The sequence below is a fragment of the Gobio gobio genome (genome assembly GCF_949357685.1).
Source record: "Gobio gobio genome assembly, chromosome: 17".
Taxonomy (NCBI): domain Eukaryota; kingdom Metazoa; phylum Chordata; class Actinopteri; order Cypriniformes; family Gobionidae; genus Gobio; species Gobio gobio.
The window spans coordinates 6,619,850-6,645,500 of record NC_137110.1 but is presented as its reverse complement, the minus strand read 5'-3'; the positions used below and the strand labels follow the sequence as shown (position 1 = coordinate 6,645,500).

At 36.1% G+C, this 25,651-nt stretch overlaps 1 protein-coding gene across 3 annotated transcripts; it reads right to left on the bottom strand.

The window, feature by feature from the left end:
- Window positions 1-5,305: 5,305 nt before the first annotated feature.
- On the bottom strand, window positions 5,306-22,274 carry pigu (phosphatidylinositol glycan anchor biosynthesis, class U). 3 transcript variants are annotated; one of them, XR_013818257.1, is made up of 13 exons: window positions 22,127-22,259; window positions 21,241-21,305; window positions 21,098-21,157; window positions 20,808-20,870; window positions 20,559-20,668; window positions 20,352-20,452; window positions 19,954-20,051; window positions 17,669-17,823; window positions 17,431-17,574; window positions 17,211-17,335; window positions 14,831-14,973; window positions 8,110-8,414; window positions 5,309-6,787 (listed from the first exon to the last, which is right to left on the bottom strand). XR_013818257.1 is itself a non-coding variant. In XM_079840183.1 (12 exons), the coding sequence occupies exons 1-12, from the start codon at window positions 22,254-22,256 to the stop codon at window positions 8,301-8,303; spliced, it is 1,308 nt and encodes a 435-aa protein (XP_079696309.1). In that variant the 5' UTR covers window positions 22,257-22,274; the 3' UTR covers window positions 5,306-8,300. The 3 variants fall into 3 exon arrangements, 2 of the variants coding, with proteins under 2 accessions (XP_079696309.1, XP_079696310.1); XM_079840183.1 differs by having other exon boundaries at window positions 5,306-8,414; window positions 22,127-22,274; XM_079840184.1 differs by lacking the exon at window positions 8,110-8,414 and having other exon boundaries at window positions 5,308-6,792; window positions 14,915-14,973.
- Window positions 22,275-25,651: the final 3,377 nt, after the last annotated feature.

The following is a 25,651-nucleotide window of genomic DNA, read 5'->3' as shown; positions in this document are numbered from 1 at the left end:
TTTTTGTTTTGAACGTCATGCTCAATTTGCTTGTTGTATAGATGTAAAACCTTTAAATCAATATTAATATTTTGGTTAAACCACAATTGTACGTGACTGGGTGACATGCTTACTAGGTCAGGTGATAGTGTTACTTTCTTTGACCCCCTCCCTCCTAAAAGAGAAAGAAAGTTTCCATTGTTGGGAACTAATTACTTAAATCCCCATTCAAGGCCTTTTCTCAGGGGTGTATTTGGGTTCGCATGTACATTTTTGTTTTGTTATGAAAGGAGACTTTTTAATACTTGGTATGAGGGAACAGCACATGCTTGACTAAGAAGTAGAACAGTGTGTCTAGAAATATCACACATTCGAAAAAGGATCCATTGCAAGTCATAAATTCATAGTGGTTTATAGTTGGAAGGACAAATGTAATAGGACTGTGGTAGCAAATTCGTATACCATGACATACACACAGAGAAAAAGGGTCAAAATTGGTACAACAGCTTGTCGCTTGGGCAGTAGCCTACCCTTAAATGACATATTTGTACCTTTTTTACTCCTAAAAGGTGCATATTAGGCTAACTTAGAGCACAAATACGTACCTTAAAGGGATAGTTCGCCAAAAAATGAAAATTAGCCCATGATTTACTCTCCCTCAAGTCGTCCTAGGTGTATATGACATTCTCCTTTCAGACCAATACAATTGGAGTTATATTTAAAAAGTCCTGGCTCTTCCAATCGTTATAATGGCAGGGACTGTTGCTGTGTTTTTGAAGTCCATAAAAAATGCATCTGTCCGTCAAATAACATGCTCCACACGGCTCTGGGGTGTTAATAAAGGCCTTCTGAAGCAAATCGATGCGTTTGTGTAAGAAAAATATCCATACTTAAAACTTTATAAAGTAAAGTTCCAGCCGTTCGCCTTCCATGGAAAAGTGTTGAAAGTGCCTTCTCGCAATTCAAGATGCGTGCACGACGTCTGGTGAGCATACCTGGTAGCGTAAGCCTTTTGAACAGCAGAGGCACTTTGAACACTTTTTCCATAAATTGAATACGGAAGGCGATCGGTCGAAACTTTACTTTATAAAGTTTTAAATATGGATATTTTTCAGACAAAAACGCATCAATTCACTTCAGAAGGCCTTTATTAACCCTCTGGATCCGTGTGGTGCAGTTATTTGATGGACAGATGCTTTTTTTATGGACTTCAAAAACAGAGCAACTATCACTGCTATTATAAAGCTTAGTTTAGCCAGGATTTTTTTTTATAACTCCGATTGTATTCGTCTGAAAGAAGAATGTCATATACACCTAGGATGACTTGAGGGTGAGTAAATAATGGGTTAATTTTCATTTTTGGGTGAACTATCCCTTTAAGGTATTACTATGAATCTTTTTGTGGTAAAAAAAAAAAGAGGTACAAATATGTCCTTTTTAGGGTACTGCCCCAGCGACAAGCTGTTATACCCTTAAAGGTACATGCTCCGAGGTATTTTAAAGAATACTATAGAATTACACAATGCTACCATTGCAGGGTTTCTAAAATGGTAAAAAAAAAAAATGTAAAGGCAAAAAGCATCATTACAACATTAACTGAAGCTTGCATAAGAGTTTTGAGGTGTGGGAAGACAGCGGCGTTGTTTTCTTGGAAATCTACCAAACAATTTACTGGACGAAAATGGCAAGAACATGCTGTCTTTTTAACATTGCGACCCCTTTCACGCTGTACCTCATAGCTTCTTAAATTCTGTTGGCTGGTAGTCAGCACATGACTCAACAAGTTTCCTGTCAGGACGAGGGGCCCTTTACAAAAGGCTCGCAAAAGCATTTTTCTTTAGTCTATCCAAGAGTCAACGGCACTCACAAAGAGAACCAAGTCTGTTATCACAATGCATCGCTTCATCAGCTCATGAAAGAATGGTGACATGGAAATCTGATTCAACAGGTCCTGTTGTCATGGCTGCTCAGAAGTTATGCAAATACTTATGTAACATTAAGCCATTAAGCCACACAGAAACCACTTGAGAATGGGTGAAATTGTGGTTTTGCGCAAACTTTAGTTTGAATACGTTTGTATAAGTCATTTGTTAGCATTAGATTTCATGCATTAAAAGTAAACAATCACTTTTTACAGCTTAAGTAGTGTAATTATATAAGCATACTATTCATTGATTAACTTTAAATGTTAAAATTGTTTGCTTCATGACTGACAGCAATAAGAAATTATTAAATCGATCAATATCCTGTTTATGGCTGGGTAATATGGTTAGGCTAACTTACTTTTTCAGGTGACTCAGCTACTTTATATTACTTTCAACCCTTTTATTTTTAAGGAATTGTGTTTTTAAGCAAACTTTAGTTTGAATACGTTTGTATAAGTCATTTAAGCATTAAAAGTAAACAATCACTTTTTACAGCTTAAGTAGTATACTATTCATTGATTAACTTTAAATGTTAAAATTGTTTGTATGTAGAAATTAACATTAACCAAGATTAATAAATGCTGTAAAAGTATCGCTCATGGTAATAGCTCATGTTAACTAATGTGTTTACTGTTAACTACACCGGGGTTTTCAAACTAGGGTCCGGGGACCCCCCTCCAGAAGGTCCTAAGAGGTCCCCAGAAAATTTCAGAGAAAAAAAAGACAAAGCAAAAATGGATAATGTCTGCTAAATATTATGTTTCATTTCTAAATGTTTCTCTCATTTCTTGCCATATACATAGCCTACTTTCCAGTATTGTATATGTTTGTTTTGTATCTTTCTATCAGAGGTGGACAGTAACTATAAGTACATTTACTTGAGTACTGTACTTAAGTACACTTAACTTGAGTATTATTTTTTCGGGAAACTTATACTTTAACTTCATTACATTTGAAAGACAAATATCTTACTTTTTACTCCACAACATTTCTATCAAGGTCCTCAAAGTCGAAAGTCGTTTCTGTAGCAGCTTTGAAAGTCAGTGGATGATTTAATTTCCTCTTTAAAAGGAATTTTTTTTTTTTTTGCAGACAGCCTCAGTAATCATTCTTGTAGGGTCATCTGAAATTTCCCAGCATTTTTTGAACACTGATCAGTTTATAGCAAAATGGAAGAAGGTGGTTCCTCTGCGCAGTGTGTGCACCCATGGCCATACTTAAAAAGTATGTTTCAGTTTTCTGAAAAGATTAAAGATTAGTTTTGTTGGCATACACTTGATGCATGTCTCATAAAAATGTAAAAAAATGTAAACGTCCGGGAGAAAGAGAAGAGTAAACAGTTGGGAGAACATTGGATGTGTATCAGTGTATTGGATCCATGCATTTGGCTTTAAAGTGACAGCAGCTTTGTAACTTTTATACACGTATTTAAATGAGTTTAAGGTAGTCGTATGCTAGCATGTCGGAAGGAGCATCACTGACTGGCTTAAACCACCATGGTGGCATAATGCGCATTTATACAACAATGCAACAATAATAAAATAATGCATTGACATAAACAATGAAATTTACTTTTGATACTCAAGAACTTTTAAAAACAAATACTTCTGTACTTTTACTTAAGCAAAAATCTGTTTTTAGAACTTTCACTTGTAACGGAGTAATATTTGACTAGTAGTACTTTTACTTTTACTCAAGTAATAGAGTTGTGTACTTTGTCCACCTCTGCTTTCTAGTGAGTTTTTCTCACTATAGTCCCCTTGATCTCGCTCACTGGGGTTGTAAGGCAGTATTCTTAACACAGTACGTAAGCTGCTAACATACATTTATTGTGAAAGTTGCTTTCAAATACAAATAATTTGGTAACGCTTTACAATAAGGTTGTATTATTAACATTAGTTAATGCATTATTTAACATGAACTAACCATGAACAACACCTCTCTTCAGCATTAGTTCATCTTTGTTAACGTTAGTTCATAAAAATCCAGCTGTTCATGGTTTGTTCATGTTAGTTCACAGTGCATTAACTAATGTTAGCAAGATTTTAATAATGCATTAGTACATGCTGAAATAAACATTAACAAAGATAAATAAATGCTTTATAAGTTGTAAAGTGTTACCAACACTCTCAGAAAAAAAGGTACAGTGCTGTCACTGGGGCGGTACCCTAAGGTACAAAAGTGAAAAGGTACATCTTTGTACCATACTCACCCCTAAATGGTACATATTAGTACCTTAAGAGTGTTTATTAGTACCTTAAAGGTACATGTTAGTACCTTTTCGGTTTTGTACCTTAGGGTACCACCCCAGTGACAGCAATGCACCTTTTTTTCTGAAAAATGTCCTTCTTTAGGTTTATTCACACAACAAAGTATAGCCAATTTATTAAATTTGGAAACAATATTTTATAATATTGTGTGTAAAATTGTGTGACAATAATTTAAAATGTCACACAATTTATCTAACAGTTTAAATGTTTTTTTTCTTCATAAAAATAGATGGAATTTAGGACGGGGGTCCCTCGTAAAAGATTCATCGTATTTTGGGTGTCCTTGGCATTATAAAGTTTGAAAACCCCTGAACCACACAACTTTATTGTAAAGTTTTACCAAACTTTAATTCCAGTGCAGGAATGTCAATTATTACAATGTCAAATAAAGCTATAATTTAATTATTAACTTATGATTTGACAGGTTTCTAGCTGAAGATCAATATTCAAATGTAAATTATCTAAAAAATACAAATATAATAATCTACATCATAAAACTTTATAATTAAATCCATTGGAAGAGGTGAAAGCACACAAGGGAGGAAACAGTTATTATGCAGAGTCATTCTGACTTGGAATGATTGGTGTACAATGTAAAGACTTGCAAAAAATGATTGTAGTGTAATTTGTGCATGCAAACAAGCGAGTCTGTACAACGACACAGCATTTTTTTGTCAATTGAGCTGGGAATATAATGCTAAATCTCTTAATTTCACTCAAGACAGCTTAAGTCTGACAATCAGAAGCAGGGTGGGCCGTGTTTATCCATTTCAACATCTTTCTATACTGTGCTTAAACTTTTCACTGTCATCCGTCAGCTATACAAAGCTCTCATTGACATGGAGGTCTGGGACAACCCTTTGCCAGAGTTTACAGGAATGCTTTTGCAATATGCAAAAACTTCAAACTTGACAAAAAGTCTGTGTTATTTCATTCAAGTCATGATATCAGCAACAAGCTTGACCTGTGACAAACAATAACTGCTGACATGAGAGATTGCACTTCTTGTTTTAACGATGAAAACCCATGACAGGCTGAATATAAATTGCATTTTTTACCTTAAAGAAAACAGATCATAAGATTACAAAATCACTTAAATCGAGAACCAACATATAGTCGAACAAAACAGCACAACTGAGAAATAATCTTTATTGGCATTTTAAATGACAACATAATTTATAATCCATTTAAAACCAGTGTCTTGACATCCTAAACCCTCCTTTTAGACAGAAAAAGGAACTAGAGTGATGTGAAATGGAGGTCATGTAATGCGTAATACTTCAGTGTGCACATTTCTGATCCGCCGCATTGAAAATGAGAAGAAAGAATCCTGAAAAAACATATTTAAATTTTCATTAACAACTTGAAAAATTCCCTGCAGGTCCATCTCGGATGCAAGCAGGAGAAAAGCCCTTAATCGTGCCAACCACAGACATTTTCACATTCCCAGTGCATTCAAATGTTTCTTAGTACCGATAGCATATTTATGAACTTAAGTCTGTGTAACACTTGTTCATCCAAGGTTAAACAGCAGGAGAGAAAAATAATCACAAATAACCCCATGCGACTTATATCAGCTAGTCCAACTTAAAGAAAGTTTACTTATGGTCAGAAGCTTCAGTCATAATTTGGTATTTCATTACCAAATTTTTTTTCTTGATTTCCAGTGACAATATCTAAATAGAAACAAAACAAAATAAATGTACTTTCACAATTGTACAATATATAAAATATATAACAACGTCAATTTGGTAACACTTTACTTAAGCCTTTATGTGTAATGCACTATAAAAGTATTTTTAATGCATTAATTATGGCTTGTAATACACCTTTAATGCATTGTGTGACTTCATGAATAATTGTAACCACAGTTAGAATACACCTTTAGAAAGTATAATGTATTACAACACGACAAACAAACAATTTTAACAATGTTAACTTTGGTTACAATTATTTATGAGAATATATAATGTATTATAACGTACATTATGAATACCTTTATAATGCCTTATACACAAAAGCTTTAAGTAAATTGTTCATTTCTTACCTTATTGATCTTTTTTTTTAACTAAAAAGGGGGGCTTAAAATAGAAAAAAATAAGTATTTGCCAATATGGTGAGAAAAGTAAACTTAATTGAAAATATATTCTGTGAAAACAAGTCTTAATTTAGCTTATTTTTACTCAAAATCAAGACAAAAAAAACGATTAAGCATTATTAAATTATTTTTTAACTATATTCCTGTTAGTAACAGTTAATTTACAGTATGATATAAAATACTGATGAAAATTTAGTTAAGGAAAATACATTTGCGTTATACAGTATGTCAAATATGGTCAAAAAAGGTACAATAAGGACGTCACTGCATGTGGAAATAAAATGGCAAGCATACGTTTGTAAACCGTCAGTATCTACATCTTTATGGCATTAGAGATGACTTCCACACACACTAGACTTTGGATCGGATGACCTCATAATCAAAGCCACCCGGATGTTTACGCCTTCCTATCTGGCCAAAAGGCGGATTAGAAGTCTGGAAACAATACAGACAATGGAAAATTCCATCATTTAAAGGAACACTCCACTTTTTTTGAAAATAGGCTCATTTTCCAGCTCCCCTAGAGTTAAACAGTTGAGTTTGACCGTTTTCGAATCCATTCAGCCGATCTCCGGGTCTGGCGGTAACACTTTTAGCATAGCTTAGCATAGATCATTGAATCTGATTAGACCGTTAGCATCTCGCTCAAAAATGACCAAAGAGTATCAATATTTTTCCTATTAAAAACTTGACTTTTCTGTAGTTACATCAAGTACTAAGACCGACGGAAAATGAAAAGTTACGATTTTCTAGGCCGATATGGCTAGGAACTATACTCTCATTCCTGCGTAATAACCCTGCGCAATTATATTACGCAGTGCCTGAAAATAGGCTAACTTCCGTCAACATAACCAACACAGGGAGTGTGCTGGGGACTATTTTCAGGCGCAGTTCCTTGATTATTATGCAGGAATGAGATCGCTTTTCATTTTCCGTCGGTTTTAGTACACGATGTAACTACAGAAGAGTCAAGTTTTAAATAGGAAAAATATCGAAAGCCTTTGGTAATTTTTGAGCGAGATGCTAACGGTCTAATCAGATTCAATGATCTATGCTAAGCTATGCTAAAAGTGTTACCGCCAGACCCGGAGATCGGCTGAATGGATTGAAAAACGGTAAAACTCAACTGTTTAACTCTAGGGGAGCTGGAAAATGAGCCTATTTTCAAAAAAAAGTGGAGAGTTCCTTCAAAGACTACAAGGAAGGTCTAACCTTGAGAGGGCAGAGACGTACAGGTGTGCAATCTATCAATTCACGTGTCCTGGAGTTAGATCAAAAGCACAGATAAAAGTAAATCCATTCGGTTAATTCCTAATCCCCAAGGAAATCATTAAATCAGAACAAGGACCACAATTCAAACCATCACCAATTAAAACAAACAATTGCAGTGCAGTTTAATCCCTCATTCTGTAACATAAAACAAACAAAACTGTCATACACAAAGCACCAAATCTGAAAATTAAAGCATTCAAAGAACATCCGAACAACCACCTCTTGATGTTGGACTGTCCGCTAAAACATCCACAAAGTGAGGGGTCTGTCCGTTTGGGCTCTCTGCAGTCAAAGGGTGTCCCATCACTGCACATTCATGTTACACCCTCTGCTGACCATGACTTCAAACTGCACGTCCAACTAAACAACCTCACTGTCTGAATGGAGTTTAATAAAGAAAGCAAATCCTTTGAAACAGAGAAAGACAGCAAGCAAAAAAAAAAAACTTTCTACCCACCTCTTTTTCATTACATCATTCATGGAAGCCAAATGAAGCAAAAGTATAGTTCCTGTATCACTCAGATACCTTCAGTAGGCCCCATTATTAAAAAGTCTCTTACAAAACAGCTTTGGTCCAAGAGGGAGTGTCAACGTCCAAACATGAGGTAAAACTCTCAAATGTGCAAAAGAAAAAGAAAAAGGAAAAGAGAGGCAAATTGAGGTGAAAAGTAGTGTGAATGAAAAGTTAAATAAAAAGGAGTAAAAATATGGGAGTGTGAGGCAGTCGGTGAGATCTCTCAGTCCCGTGAAAGAAGGTCACTTTAACACTAGAGTGGCTTCAGTGCCGTCTTCCTTCTTCAGGTAGAGGCCGTGCGTCAGGTGATGTTCTCGACGCAGGTAGGCATAGAAATAATCTGACACCAGGAGGATCTGTGATGGCATAAACACACACGACATTAGTTCATGTATTCTGTAAACTCTACTCATTTTCATAGTATTCACTAAATTAACTTTTAGTTTCGTTGTGACAAATGTGTGAGAGGTCATTTATAAAAGAAACCGCATGCTTTAAATTCCAACACGCTAGCTCAAGAATCTCTACAAAAAACATGCAGGTTTTATTATGGCAAGTTTGAGAAATGTTTAAGACCAATAAAGAAAATGTAAGGAATAAATAGAAGGGAACATAACACGTCAATATGTTCTCTAAATGTAAATGTCTAAGCACACAATGAGTTGTGTTAGCGACACTTCAAAGTTCCAAAATACAATTTCCAACAGATCTACATAACTTTTGAATCACTGTAAAGCTGCTCTGAAACTATCTGTATTGTAAAAAGCACTAGATGAAGGTGACTTGACTTAATTTGACAAAAAACAGCTTAAAGTTTGAGATTTTGTGAAAGTGATTTTATGATTAAAACAAGAACAAATATCTGCCAATGGGTTCATAAAAATCTAATTCAAATGTAAGTCATTTTCATACCCAATGACAGATACAGTATTTGATTGCTGACTTAGTACTTGTTTTTAAGATTTTAAATGGTTTTGCTCCACCTGTTTTTCAAGATTATATTGGTCAGATAACAGGACGGTATACACGAGCCGGTACTAGGGGTGATTGTAATGCACCACTACGAAGAACTACTTTTGGTCAGTTATCTTTTTCTTTCAGAGGAACACATGAGTGGAATAGACTTCCAATGGAGCTTAAAGAATTAAAATGTATAACAGGTCATTGTGCTTTCTCCAAAAACCTTAAAAAATGGTTACTGTCGAATCAAAATTGTGATCATTTATAGGCATTTAGGTACACTATTTTTGTTCCTTTTTGTCTTGTCTTGTCCCTAACATCAACATGCCAAGGGACTAAGGGATGAAAATTAGCCAGTGTTAGCTGAATCTGGCGCATTTTTACATATTTTTTGTATTATTAATGTGTATTGTCCCTGATTAAAGAATAAATGAAAAATGAAAATGATCTTGTTTTAAAGGGTTAGTTCACCCAAAAATCAAAATGTCGTTCCACACCTGTAAAACCTCATCTTCGGAACACAAATTAAGATATTTGTGTTGAAATCCGATGGCTCAGTGAGGCCTGCATAGCCAGCAATGGCATTTCCTCTCTCAAGATCCATTAATGTACTAAAAACATATTTAAATCAGTTCACTTGAGTACAGTGGTTCAATATTAATATTATAAAGAGACAAGATTATTTTTGGTGCTCCAAAAAAACCTAAATAACGACTTATATAGTGATGGCCGATTTCAAAACACTGCTTCATGAAACTTAGGAGCGTATCGAATCAGCGGTTGAGAGCGGCATGTGATTTCAGCAGTTTGACACGTGATCCGAATCATGATTGGACTCGCTGATTCATAACGGTTCGAATCTTAATGAAGCAGTGTTTTGAAATCGGCCGTCACTATACAAGTCGTTATTTCGTTTTATTGGCACACCAAAAATATTCTCGTCTCTTTATAATATTAATATTGAACCACTGTACTCACATGAACTTATTTAAATATGTTTTTAGTACATTAATGGATCTTGAGAGAGGAAATTGGCTATGCAGGCCTCACTGAGCCATCGGATTTCAACACAAATATCTTCATTTGTCTTCCGAAGATGAACGGGTGTTGAACGACATGAGGGTGAGGAATAAATGACATTATTTTCATTTTTGGGTAAACTAACCCTTTAAGCATAAAAACACTTTGTTCAATTCCTCAGAAAACTAATTTCTTTATGTTGCATGTCAAGTAAATTAATCTTGATTTAAGGATGTTTTGAATTTGTACTGGAAAACAAATGTTATTTTTTTTGCAGTGGATGCAATTTAAATTTGCAATTAAATTTAGGGCCCTATGAAATATTTAATTAATTTTTAGTTTTTATAGTTTATTCTATTTTTTATATTTCATTCATCTTTGGAACACAAATGATGATATGTTTAATGAAATGGGAAAGATTTCTATCCCATCATTGACAGTCTAATGATGGGTACACACCAAAAGATAATCGGGCTGATTTTGGGCCGATTTCCCCCCTTCCGACAATCCTAGCTATGTCCCGATTATCTTGATGGTTCTAAAGATTATCTTATCAGATTTTCCTGTGGTGTGAAGTGTGTTAAGAGTGTCCGAACATGCTCGGAAGAACGTCGGAGCCGTCCCGATCGCGAATCGTAAATATTCAACATGTTGAATATTTACGATCAGAAATCCTGATGTGTGGGGGGAACCCCGAGGACAAACGCGCGCACACTCACGTGAAACGAAATAATATTCAATCCGAAATCACGCAGAGAGATGAAATAGTCATGAACTGACTATAACTCCGACTATAAAAACAATTATTTAAAGTTTATTTAATAAGGCAATTTCAAAGAGAATAATATAGCTATTTTCCAAGAGACACATGAGGACAACAATTATAAAGAAACAGCAGTGTGATTTTTTTTTTTACTCACCTCTAGGCTCTAGCTCACTCTGTAACATCAGTGTTTCCCACACATTGACTAATTAGTGGCGGTGCGCCACAGAATCAACCGGCCGCCACATATTGCGCGTTGTTATTCATTCACTTTTTAACTATTTAAAACACGCAGCGTATTCGTTAATTTCCTTTCCATGCTCTCTCTCCATCTCTCTGTCACTCATGCGTCTCTCTCTCTTTCTCTCAACCCTGCTTTTGATATGAAACTTGAAAGTCTAAGGTTTTAAACTTGAATACGAAATTCAAACAATAAATATAGCGTTTTGGCGCTAATGTGGCATAAAAGTTAAAGCCAGAGGCGTGGAAAAACAGAGTTCCGACATGCTCTCATCTCCCGGCGGCGTGCGCTCATGTACGTGGTTCACAGAGCGCTCACCTACATCTAGTCTGTTTGCTCAAAGTATTGCTGATCATAACTGTTTACTTATTTTTAGGTTTTGCATTTAAATACATATTTATGATCAAACACTAGATTTCTTTAAATGTGAAATTTTAAAAACGTTAACAATTTACATCCTAATATTTTTAATGATACTTATATAAGCACACACAAGTGAATATTAATGATTCCAAGCAAATATAATTTACCCAAGAAAAGTTTAAAATAGTGCTAAAAAGGCCAACTTTCCTTATATGTACAGTAGGCTATATGAATTGATATTGAATCAAGATCGAAATTGACATTTGTGCCAATCATCGCCATACTTATTCTGAAGTCTCGCGAGATTTTGCGAGAATTCCTGTGTTTACAGTCGGTACTCTGGTTGAAAATCTGTTTGTGTGTGGTGTGCTGTCTTTGTCACATCATGGCACACCACACACTATAGGAGCAAAACGGTTCAATCTAGGATTATTTGTCCTCATGTGTGTGGTCTATCACATTTTGAAAATCTTATAAGATGTAAAAAATCTTTTGGTGTGTACCCAGCATAAGCAACTCCCACTTTGACACTTCAAAAAGTTAATAAAGAGACTTGATTGTTTTATATAATGAATGAAAGTCTTACGGCTTTGAAATTACATTAGGGTGAGTAAAGGATGACAGTATTTTTGGGTGAACTATCCCTTTAAGTGTTCTCACCTACCTTTGATTTATTCATACAAAATTTGAAAAATTCTGTGACATTCTGCATTATACAGTAAATTACATTTTTATGAATGGATTCTGATATTTCGTTCACGTTTTCTGCATCGCAGGAATCATAGGGCCCTAATTTAATGTCATGATATTGAATTTAAGACTTTTCACTCCAAGTTAAGACATTTTTAAGGCCTTAAATTGTGGAAGGTCAAATTAAGAATTTTTAAGACTCGCAGAAACCCTGACATGGGATTTGTTGTCACGCTATGAAGCAAACGTGAGCTGCACGTGCCTCATGTGTAAGGCGTGCTGCCAGCAGTCCTAGTTAACCTAATACGGGACTGAGCTGAAATTAATACAAGTTAATGAATAATGAAACCTTGTTCCTACATAGATTTTTCCACTCACAATTTGTTAGCCAAGTAGCTGTAAACACTATTGTTTCCAACATTTTCAAACATCAAAAGCTAGGAGTGGATAACTGCCGCTATATTTGCAGTTAACCTTTATTAATTAGATTTTTTAGCCATGCATTACAATAGGCCATTCTTTCTTGCAACCTGACACCAGGTTTTGTGTACTACCTCCAGGAGTACAGGAAAATATCTGGCATGACAGGCTTCTGTCAAGGTCTAATGAGCATAGAAACTGACTCTATCTTGAGGCTAAGGCCCCGTCCACACGAAGCCAGAACTTTCCCTATCCAATCTTTTTTTTTCCTTGTTTCAAGAAATATCTGCGTACACACGAGAGCATGAAAACGGCTCAAAACGATGTAGTATACATGCCAGGGCAGTATGTGGCACTGTAATTCTGCCACAGAAATACACTAAAAACGGAGAAGAAGAGTTGTGGCTAGAAGGCAACAGTCGGAGGTGAGGTAAAATCTCACAATAAAATAATAAATAAATGTGCTACTTACCAGATGTGTTTTATTAACGCATACACCTACCCCAACCCTAAACATACCCTTACAATAATGCAAATACAGTAATTAAACAATGCAGTATTGATGTGCGCATGCCCAGTGTCCGTAGCTGTATCCCTTCTAGTCTTCCCCGCGCAGAACGTGGTGTGATGACATCACCGTTTCACAAAATATACGGATTGGCTGTATACACGAAACCGCAAGGTTGTCGGTTTCAGATTTATCCACTTTAGGACCCGGTTTAAAAAAAAAAATAGCGATTTCAGTTTCCCAAAACGCCGGATCCGTGTGGACGAAACGCCAACACGATAAAAAATGTATATGTATACAGTGATACGCGTCTCCGTGTGGACGGGCCCTGAGAACTATAAGGGAACAAAAAAGGAAGTTTTCTTCTTAAAGACGGGATGGGCAATCTTGGTCCTGGAGGGCCACTGCCCCGCAGAGTTTAGTTCCAACCCTAATCAAACACACCTGAACCAGCTAATTAAGATCTTAAAAAAAACACATGATAATTACAAACAGGTGTGTTAGATCAGGGTTGGATCTGAACTCTGCATGTAGAGATGCGTTTCCACCGAAATTACCTGGAACAATTTGTCCCAGGAACTTTTTTCCCCCAGACCTGTCTGCGTTTAAATTGCGGTCTCATGCTGCCTTCACGTGCCATTGGAAAATTGGGAGGGCGTTCATGTGCAATTTTTCACCTAGGAAACTCGTATTTACCATAATTGCGAGAGCACGTGAAGGCAGCATTAATACCGTGAAGATTAGGCTAATTAGTCTGGTGATGTAGGACTGTGTGCGACTTTCCAGTTCCTGCTGGATTTCGTCCCCCCATAAAGCCTGAACCTCGTCGTCTGTCCATCGGTTGTATTTTTAAAACTCCATTGTTGTTTCGAATAGCAAACAACTCTTACTGCACGCACCGCAACAGACTTTTAAAAATGGTGGTGCTGCGTGGAGTCAACCAGTCAAAATGCTGCGTGAACTCAACCAATCTGCATGTTCAGCGCCCAAGTCCCACCCTTGAAAGTTCCTGAACCTCGAAAAAAGTACTACCTCGTGAGCAGGGACTTTCTGAGGGGGAAATTTTTACCCGGAACTTAATTTAGACCCTGTTCCCTGCGGTCGAAACACACCGAGTACCAGCCCAAAGTCCCTAGATCCTGGGGAAAGTTCCTGCGGTGGAAACAGAGCTTGGCTAGATCTCCAGGAAAATGATTGGGCACCCCTGCCTTTAAGATTTGTTGCTTAATTCCCAGGAAACACTGTACGATTTTGGCATGTGCCAGACGAAAGATGGCCAATTTGTGGTCTTGGCTCCCAAACAGTGGTCCTACGTCGTACAGTGAGAGAGGTTCAAAGACGGCCACGTCACTCTTGCGACCAAATGTCAGACATTGTCAGAAATGTATCATGATCATCTCACAGCGTGTTTGCTGCTACGCCTTGCGTCTACTGACTAGCCATAAAATTGCAACTAGAAATGGCGTATTGATCACCGCGCTAAAACTTAAAACTACTTCAAGCTCCATTTGCAAAATTGGCATGCCATGTTGGCCTCTTGTCCCTAGCCATGACCGCGTCCATATTCCCCTCTTTTGCTTCATCCTCTTTTTTTAGAGCACATAAAAAAACCCCACAATCGCCGATTCATCTTGATCTATTTGTTTACCACTAGCACATGCTTCTATACTTACTTGCGTCATAGACTATGATTCAATAGGTGTTATCATCATACAGTCAATATACATGTCGTATCCAAGTCTGTAGCAGGCATAACATATCAATATTGTTTTTAGGTGATGTGGCTTGTCAAGATGGGACCCTTTACCTGTCCAAAGTTGAAGAGCAACGTGATGGCGTAGTAGAAATTAGAGTTGGCACTGCCAGCGTATATCCACAGATGCCAGAGTACAGGAAAGAGCGCTGAGCACGCCAACAGCACACATGACACCAGAAAGATGTTTCTCAAAACTGAGATAGAGAGAGAAATAAAAAAAAAACACTCATTTCTACAATTCAATCCATACTACACATGCAATCCAAAGCTAGCAAGCAGATTTCAACTCACTCCACTTGCACAAAAATAACACAGAATTTGACTGAAAGCTCTGCAGAATTTGAATAACTCATTTACAAAGTTCATTCATAAAGTTTGTCTACCAATTCATAGTTTTCACGTGACGTCACACGCTTATAGGAACGCCCATCTAGAGGGCAAAACAAGGCTTTCCTCTGTTGCCCGCCAGTCATTTTGACCAGGTTTGTAGTCTGTAGTCTATTAATTCAGTAAGAGTGATATTAAAATACCAAATTCAATATACACCTTATTGATGATGCATACTTTATACAGGAAAGGAGATGAACACAGAATATTAGTGCAACGCAAGAATTCTCGTTAACTTTTCCGTCCGCTAGAGGTCGCCTATTCAAAACAAAGGTGTAGTTTGATGATGCCAAGTGTGAGCGCAGAATCTTGGGACATCTGGTCTTCACCTCACAGCCGGTGGAAAAGAATCGGGATAGGACTCGGGCGGAAATCATGTTCATGGAAGCGATTATTAACGTTACTGTAGTATGAAGCAGAGCAGGAGCGAGTGTTGTGGAGCTGAGCAAAGGCCGCAGGAGCGATTGCTAATAAGATGAACGCAACACAAGCCTCGCGAGCAGCGGGACTTTTATTATGGCACAGTCGCCGCCGTCACTTCCGCTTTTCCGGTCATGAGTATGGGGTAACGCAGCTCTGTTTATCATATTAGACACATGTGAGTGATTTGGAAATTACACTGCAGTGCTTTTTCACACTGCAGTGAGAGTAAAGCATTTCTGCTAAATAAAACTGGAAACCAAGAGGAACGCAGGTATGATGCCATCGACAGGCGACTCCCTCACTCGTCCCGGTTCATGATTAAAATAGCAATTTTCTCACGATTTACAAATAGTTTGGGATGTTTGGGATGATGAACATTTGGGATGTTGTAAGTACTCAACTGATCAAAATATATAACACTGACCTTATGGTTTTTGGATATTTTACTGAAAAAAAGTTAGATAGTGCACCTTTAAGCGTTTTTTTTCCCCCATCGAAAACCATAAAAAAGAAAACGCGTTGAGTTCATATTCTTGGCTCATCTGCTCGCCTGTATATAGTATGCAACATCAAAAAGCTTTTAATGTCACCGTTTTAGTACATTATGGCACTTTAAGGGTGGGTTGCACAAATAAGGATTCTTTAGTCTGCGTCAGTTCACCCTCCTCCAGTGCTGCTTGATCAGCTCTATAATTCTAACGGTTTTACTGCAGAATTAATCTGTATTTAAAATTAAGTGATGCAACAACTCGATTTAAAATAACTTAATTGTATAACTTTACTTAATTGAACCCTTATTGGTGCAGCCCACCCTAAAGTGTTTTTCATGTTAAATGATTTAGAAGGTCCCGTTGTTTTTAGTGATTGAAATTTGACAGGCTTGTGCTGCAGTTCAATGAAGTTCTATGGCGGTTTTGCCCTTCAAGGCTCCGCGACTTCTATAAATTACTAATATGAAAAGTGAAAACTATAAATACAAGTTTCTATATCGGCATCAATGGTTTTATGAAGACACTCTAATATCCTTGGAACTTTTCCATTGAACAAAAGTTTCTTTATAGAGGAAAAAGGTTCTGTAGATTTTTTTAAATATGTTTTTTACACAAAGAAAGACGAGGTTAGTTTAAGAACTCTGAATGGTTCCCTGAAATTTCATTGAATGGTTCTTTGGGGAACCAAATTTAGTTCTTGTATTGCAAAAAAAAAAACTTTTGGGACCTTTATTTTTAAGAGGGAGTTTAAGTTAAAATCCATAGAATTCTGCAGATTTTCCTACAAAAAAAATCACTGCAGAAAATGTGCAAATAATACACACATTCTTTGTAAAGATGCTTTGGAAAAGTGCTAAATATACGACGGTATTAAATGTATACACTACATTTTATTAATTCACACAAACCCACACAAAAGAAATTACATTAAATAAATCACATTTTTGCTCAATCTACACAAGTTCAAGCTACAGTCTCAAAATCTGGAGCTGAAATATTGAAATCAGTTATTTGGCGTGGGGCCAGGATGAGCCAAGCTTCTGATTGAGCCAAGCCACCCTGGCCCCCCCAACGTCTTTTGATATGGCCAAATTGAACCCGTTAACATATTTAATTGAAAAGAGACTCACATCTGTAGAGGTGACTCCAGGCTGGCAAAAATGCCATGTAGAGGGCGACATCTCCCACGGTGGGGTACGACTTAAAGATGGAGATGATGGCAATCTGCATGAAGATGAGGAACACTGGATGCTCCCTGTGTGAATGAATTTCCACCATAAGAGAGCTACACATGCTAAATGAATGCATCGCTTTATGCATTGCCCACGTTCAGCCATATGCAGGACTTACTTGAGTTTGATGGAAAGCGGGATGGTGTAAAAAAAGACATTGATCTGGAAGACGCAGATGAAGAAGAGACGAAAGTGCTCAAACATCTCTGCGAAGAAGTACCAGAAGAGTCCGATGTTTGGAGTGAGGTCTGGAACAGAAAATCTGTGGAAAACACACACAAACACATACTGTAGAAGATTTCGGAATAAGCACTTGATGAAACATAACAGAGTGCGATGCATGACTGCTGACTGACATGAATCCATAGACAGAAGGGATGAAGTCCCAGGTGCCCAGGAGGAAGAAAGAGAGTCCAGTGATCACCACCAGACTGCCCACGTATATGAACGCATACTGAAGAGTGAAGAACCAGAAACTGCTCCTCCTCAGGTTCACTGGGATATACAGCCTCTGAAAGGGAGACAGAGAGAGAGGTTTCATTTTGGTCATCAGTGACTACATTTACACATGCACCCTCATTATGTGGCTATCAGTGTTGGGGTAACGCATTACAAGTAACCAGAGTTACGTAATAATATTACTTTTTCCAAGTAACTAGTAAAGTAACGCATTACTTTTCAAATTTACAACAAAATATCTGAGTTACTTTTTCACATTAATTTGATTGACAGCTCTCCTGCCCCCATGTTGAAAAAAATAAGTGCAGAGGCGTTGTGTGTAAACATGATGGTTATTGTAGTTCTAGACTAAATGTGAGCATTTATTTATCTCACTTGCACAATAAAGATTCTGTACTCCTCAAAATGAATAAAATCAGTAAAATGCAAAATCAGAGTACTATGCAAACCTCCAATAATTAAATGTTAAATAAAACAATTTTTATGCATAATCTACCTTTATATTTAATTTACCAATGTCTTGCTGCCGACCTTTGATGATGAAAATTACTAGATTTTTTGTTTTTATTAGTAAAACTTTTCTCCTGCATCCTATTCTACCATTCTCCAGAATGGCAGCACAGCTGAGCTGCGCCCTCTACTGTTCATGCGGGAATCTGCATTTTTACCTCAGCCTGGGGCTTATTATTTCAATTTTGGTATGAAGAGGTCTTTACCGTTGTACAAAAATATTACTTTATTGTTATAAAAAAACAAGCCCAGCTCAGGTGAGAAAAAGTAACGCAAAAGTAACGTAACGCATTACTTTTCTTAAAAAGTAACTAAGTAACTCAATTAGTTACTTTTTAAGGGAGTAACGCAATATTGTAATGCATTACTGTTCAAAGTAACTTTCCCCAACACTGGTGGCTATAATAAAATTTAGGCAATATTATGATTAACTTTACCTCATACCTGCAAATTGATGCAATTGAGCTCATAATTGTATTGCGACCAAAGTGCGCATGTGCTTGTGACATACACGGATGATGTCATCAAGCACAGTCATGAATATAGCCGTAAAGAAGGCATCGCAAGTTCATGTTGACAACATTGCATGACATGAATATAATTCAGTATATTGATGGTCGAAAACATCAAAATGAAGACCACTTTTTAGATACGTCATTGAAAAAATCCAATAGGTCCATAGAAATGTGTTTTGCAGATTTAACGGAAGTAGATTAAAACAGTGGCGAGTAGCATATCTACTCAATGTGAGTTTATCATTTATGCTGTGAATTGGGGTATGTGAATAATAGCGGTAAAAATAACCACAATTCTTGGTGAATAAACACAATAATGAAAACTGCATGTAAACATGAATGAAGAGGTTTGCTTGTGTCATGTAAACATCTTACTGTGGTTAAAGGGTTAGTTCACCCAAAAAGGAAAATAATGTCATTTATTACTCACCCTGCATAGCCAGCAATGACATTTCCTCTCTCAAGATCCATTCATTTACTAAAAACATATTTAAATCAGTTCATGTGAGTACAGTGGTTCAATATTAATATTATAAAACGACGAGAATATTTTTGGTGCGAAAAACCTGAAATAACGACTTATATAGTGATGGCCGATTTTAAAACACTGCTTCATGAAGATTCAAACCGCCATGAATCAGTGTGTCTATTTATCATTCGGATCGCGTGTCAATCCGCCAAACTGCTGAAATCACGTGAATCTGGCTCTCCGAGACACTGATTGGACTCGCTGATTCATAACGGTTCGGATCTTCATGAAGCAGTGTTTTGAAATCGGCCATCATTATATAAGTCGTTATTTCAGGTTTTTTGGCGCACCAAAAATAATCTTGTCTCTTTATAATATTAATATTGTACCACTGTACTCACATGAACTGATTTAAATATGTTTTTAGTACATTAATGGATCTTGAGAGAGGAAATGTCATTGCTGGCTATGCAGGCCTCACTGAGCCATCGGATTTCAACACAAATATCTTCATTTGCGTTCCGAAGATGAACAGAGGTCTTACGGGTGTGGAACGGCATGAGAGTGAGGAATAAATTACATTATTTTCATGTTTGGGTAAAGTAACCCTTTAAGGCCTTACTCTAATCATTGGAAATCCCATTATTGGTGCACATGGTGAAATGGTGTCTGCAGTGCTAACTCTCACCTGCAGGAGGAACAGTAGTGCAGGAGCAAACAGGGTCAGAGGATAGATGGACTGATATGTGGCCAAGGCCAACATTATCCCGCTCAACAAGGCACTACCTAAAAAAATAAAGACAACAACCCCATATTCAGAAAACCTGTACATCTATAGACATAATGCCATGCTCTATCAATTTGAATTTTTTAGGGAAATAATGAATTCGGACACAAAAAAAACATGTCATGTCATTGACCCATAAAATAGCTTTGTTACTGGGGGAAAAAAAATAAAGTCTGGGCCCACCAGGAATTTCACTTGGCCCATCCTGCATCTCAAAGCTGGAGCTGGGCCTGATACCGTCCCAATACCTGGGAAGTTTTGATTTGAAGAAGTTTGGCCCATCTTTAGGGAACACTCACCTTTTAATGTACAGAGAATGAAGAGCGCAATAATGGCATTGTTCAGCCCACAAGTCGACTTTGCCACACAAGACAGGATGGTGAAGGGGTTTAACAGATAACTGGAAGACAATTAGTCAAATGAAAATGCATGCCTTATAGTTTTCTCGCTGAAATACTTTATTTGAAATGAAAAAAGTGATTGCATAATGCTTGATCAGAACTTACAACATGGCAACTTTGAGGGGGATGTAGAACATCTCCTTAGGAGAACGGAGGAGCTCCAAAGAGTCGGCGGGATACCGGTCCGATTCCAAGGCATATCTCTGTTTTCTAAACTACAAAATACACCAAGAGATATTTGAATCGATCTAAAAATAAATAATTAAATACAAAAAAGTAATAATAATAACAACAAAACATATTAAATGAATAGGCTCTAACTTCTGAAACATACACGAACAAGCAATAACTTACCACATTCTTATTATAAGTCTGGATTGACAGATAAAGAGCCACTGCTGTGATTCCATCTGCTATCTGGTGACATAATGTTATACGAGTACGTTTACATGGGTGAAGTTTGTACAAAAACACAAACAGTAGTTCTATCATTCAAACACGTTTTCTTGTTTTATGTGAAATTTACAGCAAACTGGAAAATTGCATAGTAAGACACATTTGGTATTTGTCGCTACCACTTGGCTTTTTACACAGTCCAATGATGCTAGAAAACAGCAAAGACAAACAACAAAATAAGGACTTACCATAAAAACAACCTCTGCATAGTCGACCACAAAATGAAAGAGGTATATGATAAGGGGTGTCTGGAAGAAATAATAATAGTAAAAAAGCTGACATCTGACTATAGAATTGAAAATGTAAAATGTGTAAATCAAATAGATCTTACTTCATGAAACACATCTCCTGAGTAAGGCGAGACCCCGAGATCCAGCAAGGCAAGGCCCTCCACAACTGTTTAATCCACAAATCAATCACGTTATGCATTTAACAACTAAAGCAAAGAATCTGAAGACCGTTTACCATTGCATGACCTTTAAAAAGATATTTTACATGATGACATTAAAGTGTGACATCATGTTATACCCCATCTAATACTATACACAACTTATATATGTAGTTTAAAATAACTGTATTTGAATATTTATACACCACAGAACTACTTAAATGAAAAAGTTGTTTTATATAAAAATGTTTAACTAATCAATAAAATTAAATAAAAATATTAATATTATTTAAATGAAATTAATGTGTGTGTGTCTCTCTCTCGCTCATATATATATATATTAATAATTAAAATAATAAACCAATTAATCACATGCAGGGCAGTGAAATGACTAACACTAATATCAAGTCTGTAAGGGTGTGGGGTCAAAAATCACATACTTCAATGTGGACTTCAGTTCATCAATATTTTCCACACTGTTTAAATATAACATGTATGATGGTCACATGCAAACTCAAACTTAAGAGCAATTTGCAGTAATGCAATCAATACAATACAAGACAATGAAGACACACTGTAATTCGATATTAAGGTGGGTGCCACAACAAGCTGTGGAGAAAATGGCATATTCAATTGATGCTGAATATTTGAGATGAGCTATTCCAGTAAACAATAACGCTAATAACAATAAATAACTTAGAAATGCAGCATGAAAACATGATGTGCTGTCAATATCTTTAAAGCATGTCTTCATTTGACAGCTCAGCAATGAGGCTGCCATCATCATCAGTAAACAGCCTCCCCGTGCAGAAAATAAACACGAACAAACCTCGTTTCCACGCATTCAACGGCGACACCACCTCGACCCTTTCTGAAATGATTTCTGCTAAACTGGATCGGAATAAAACGGCTCTTATTGTTGCAGCCACTATCAGCAGGAGTGTTAAAGGAGCCGCCATTTTTGTCGCGAGGAAGAAGCTGTCAGCGCGGTGCACTCTGGGAAACGTAGTTCACCACCGCCTTCCTGAAGGTTTCATAAGGGAGAAGATTCATAAGGGAGGAAATGGAAGCGTAGTTAGTAGGACGAAAATATAATGTGATTTAGGAAAGTTTATTAAATGGTCATGGATCTAAGTTACAACTCTGCCCTGTAGTGAAATTTGACGTTCATTCCATAATAGCTTTTGTGCACACAGTACAACACAGTAAATGGAGTGTAAACACGTCTGTGTCCTACTTTAGCCCAGTATTCACTGGTCTGAGAGATTTATTATCTGTATATTTGTAATATTATTTGTTGGCTACCAGTCCAAACAACATGCAAATGGTTTGACTTTCACTACACCTAAAAGTTCTAGACATAGCCTAAATATATTTACTAATATCTAAAATAATAAAATGAATTATGAATTAGCATAAAATGTTACATTTTCATATTTTCCCGTCATTATAATGTATTTGGCAATAATTAAATCCCGTTGCTCAACAAAGCATTTGGTACGCCTGCAAAAAAAAAATTTTGTAAAAAAAAAAAGAAAAGAAATGTTTTATAGGCCTACTAAAATATCTAAATCACATGTTTGGATTAGTGTTGCACTGCTTCAAAATACTGCCGATGCCACAGCTTTCTTTTTAAACAATAGTATTGTCAATAATGTAGGCTACCATAAGTAATGTGCTGCAGTTACACTATTTAAAGCGTTCATTTGAACATTTATGGCTGCAAAAACATTACACGATAGTCTTTTTGAACATTTAATATTTCTGTATTCAGAATATTATATTATATTTAACATATCGTTCTCATAACATTATTCATGTAATTGTAACCGCATGCATTAACCACATTTGAGCAGCATTAAACAGTCTGAAACATTGTAAATACATCTAAATGTCTATGTTTGAGGTACCCCCCCCCCCCATTACCATACGGACAAAGACATTTATAGCCATAAATAAATGAAAAAAAAAAAAAAAAAATACAATTATACATAAATAAGGAAGACATTTTTACATTTCCTTGTATATTTATTTATTTTTACATTTCTGCATATATTTATTTATGTATGCCTATTTATTTATTATTTAGGCAGCTTTGGGATTTCATAGGTTATTTATTCTCGTTAATAAAGTATTCAGAGGAAAATCTAGTCTAGTCGTTTTCATCTAGGCCTACATCTATATATTTATGAAAATTTGGTCAATTTTGTAGATTTGAATTATGAATTAACACAATATGGTTTCGTGATACTTCAGCTGGTATAGTAGGCTATCCTAATAGTATATGTTTATGGTACACTCAGCAATTGGGTTGTTTTGACAAAAAAATGCTGGGTTAAAAACAACCCAAGTTGGGTTGAAAGTGGACTAACCCAGCAATTGGGTTGTTTTAACCCAGTGAATGGGTTGTTTTAACCCAGTGAATGGGTTGTTTTAACCCAGCAATTGGGTTGTTTTAACCCAGTGAATGGGTTGTTTTAACACAGCAATTGGGTTGTTGTTTTAACCCAGCAATTGGGTTGTTTTAACCCAGTGAATGGGTTGTTTTAACCCAACAATTGGGTTGTTTTAACCCAGTGAATGGGTCATTTTAACCCAGCGGTTGGGTTAAATGTTTGCTTAAAACCAGAGGTGGACAGTAACTAAGTACATTTACTTGAGTACTGTACTTAAGTACACTTTTTGAGTATCTGTACTTTACTGAAGTATTATTTTTTAGGGAAACTTTTACTTTTACTTCAGTACATTTGAAAGACAAATATCGTACTTTTTACTCCACTACATTTCTATCAAGGTCCTCAAAGTCGAAAGTCGTTTCTTTAGCAGCTTTGCAAGTCAGTGGATGAATTTTTATATTTTTTTTGCAGACAGCCTATAAGTAATCACTTTTGTAGGGTCATCATTTCCCCAAAATTTTTGAACACTGATCAGTTTATAGCAAAATGGAGGAAGACGGTTCCTCGGCACAGTGTGTGCACCCATGGCCATATTAGAAAGTAAGTTTCAGTTTTCTGAAAAGATTAAAGATTAGTTTCATTGGCATACACTTGATGAATGTCTCATAAAATGTTAAAAATCGTAAATGTCTGGGAGAAAGAGAAGCATAGACATATGGATGATGAAAGAGCTCAGTTCAGTCTGGTTTTTTGTGCCTCTGAGATGCCAGAGCACGAGTACTGAATAGAGCTTTCTTTTGTGTTTTTTTCGCACTTAAACAGACCAATACACACAAAATGTCAAAATTTTCATTTTGGAAAGTATTCACGTAAACAAAGTTGATTATGTCATAAGTGAACGTAAACAGTTGGGGGAATATCGGATGTGTATCAGTGTATAGGATTTGTGCATTCTGCCTTAAAGTGACAGCAGCTTTGTAACTTTTATACAAGTATTTAAAAGAGTTCAAGATAGTCGTATGCTAGCATGTCGGATAGAGCATCACTGACTGGCTTAAACCACCATGATGACTATAGCGTGCATTCATACAACAATGCAACGATAATAAAATAATGCATTGACATAAATAAGGAAATTTACTTTTGATACTTAAGTACTTTTATAAACAAGTACTTCTGTACTTTTACTTAAGTAAAAATAGTTTTTTACAACTTTCACTTGTAACGGAGTAATATTTGACCAGTAGTACTTTTACTTTTACTTGAGTAATGGAGTTGTGTACTTTGTCCACCTCTGCTTAAAACAACCCAATCGCTGGGTTAAAACAACCCATTTTCAACCCAACTTGGGTTGTTTTAACCCAGCATTTTTTTGAGTGTACCATAAACATATACTATTAGGATAGCCTACTATACCAGCATTTTTTAGAGTGTATCAATACACATATTGCCTGATGCCATATATATATATATATATATATATATATATATATATATATATATATATATATATATATATATATATATATATATATATATATATATATATATATATATATATATATATATATATATATATATATATATATATTTTACAATATAGAATTGTATACATTTCTGAACATTATTCAGAACATTTCTTTATGTCTGTCATGCAAGTCTGTATCGACTATTGACAGGTGAACATTTAAAGGGTTAGTTCACCCAAAAATGAAAATAATGTCATTTATTACTCACCCTTGTTATTTAGTTTTTTGGCGCACCAAAATTTTTCTGGTCTCTTTATAATATTAATATTGAACCACTGTACTCACACGGACTGATTTAAATATGTTTTTAGTACATTAAGGGAGCTTGAGAGTGTAAATTGCTTTGCTCCCTATAGAGGCCTCACTGAGCCATCGGATTTCAACAAAAATATCTTAATTTGTGTTCCGAAGATGAACGGAGGTCTGAGG

Coding starts and splice junctions, on each gene's coding strand:
- pigu (XM_079840183.1), bottom strand. CDS start 22,256: ATGGCGGCTCCTTTAACACTCCTGCTGATAGTGGCTGCAACAATAAGA. Junction 21,158..21,240: donor CAGGAGATGTGTTTCATGAA/GTAAGATCTATT, acceptor TATTTCTTCCAG/ACACCCCTTATCATATACCT. Junction 20,871..21,097: donor ATGCAGAGGTTGTTTTTATG/GTAAGTCCTTAT, acceptor TTATGTCACCAG/ATAGCAGATGGAATCACAGC.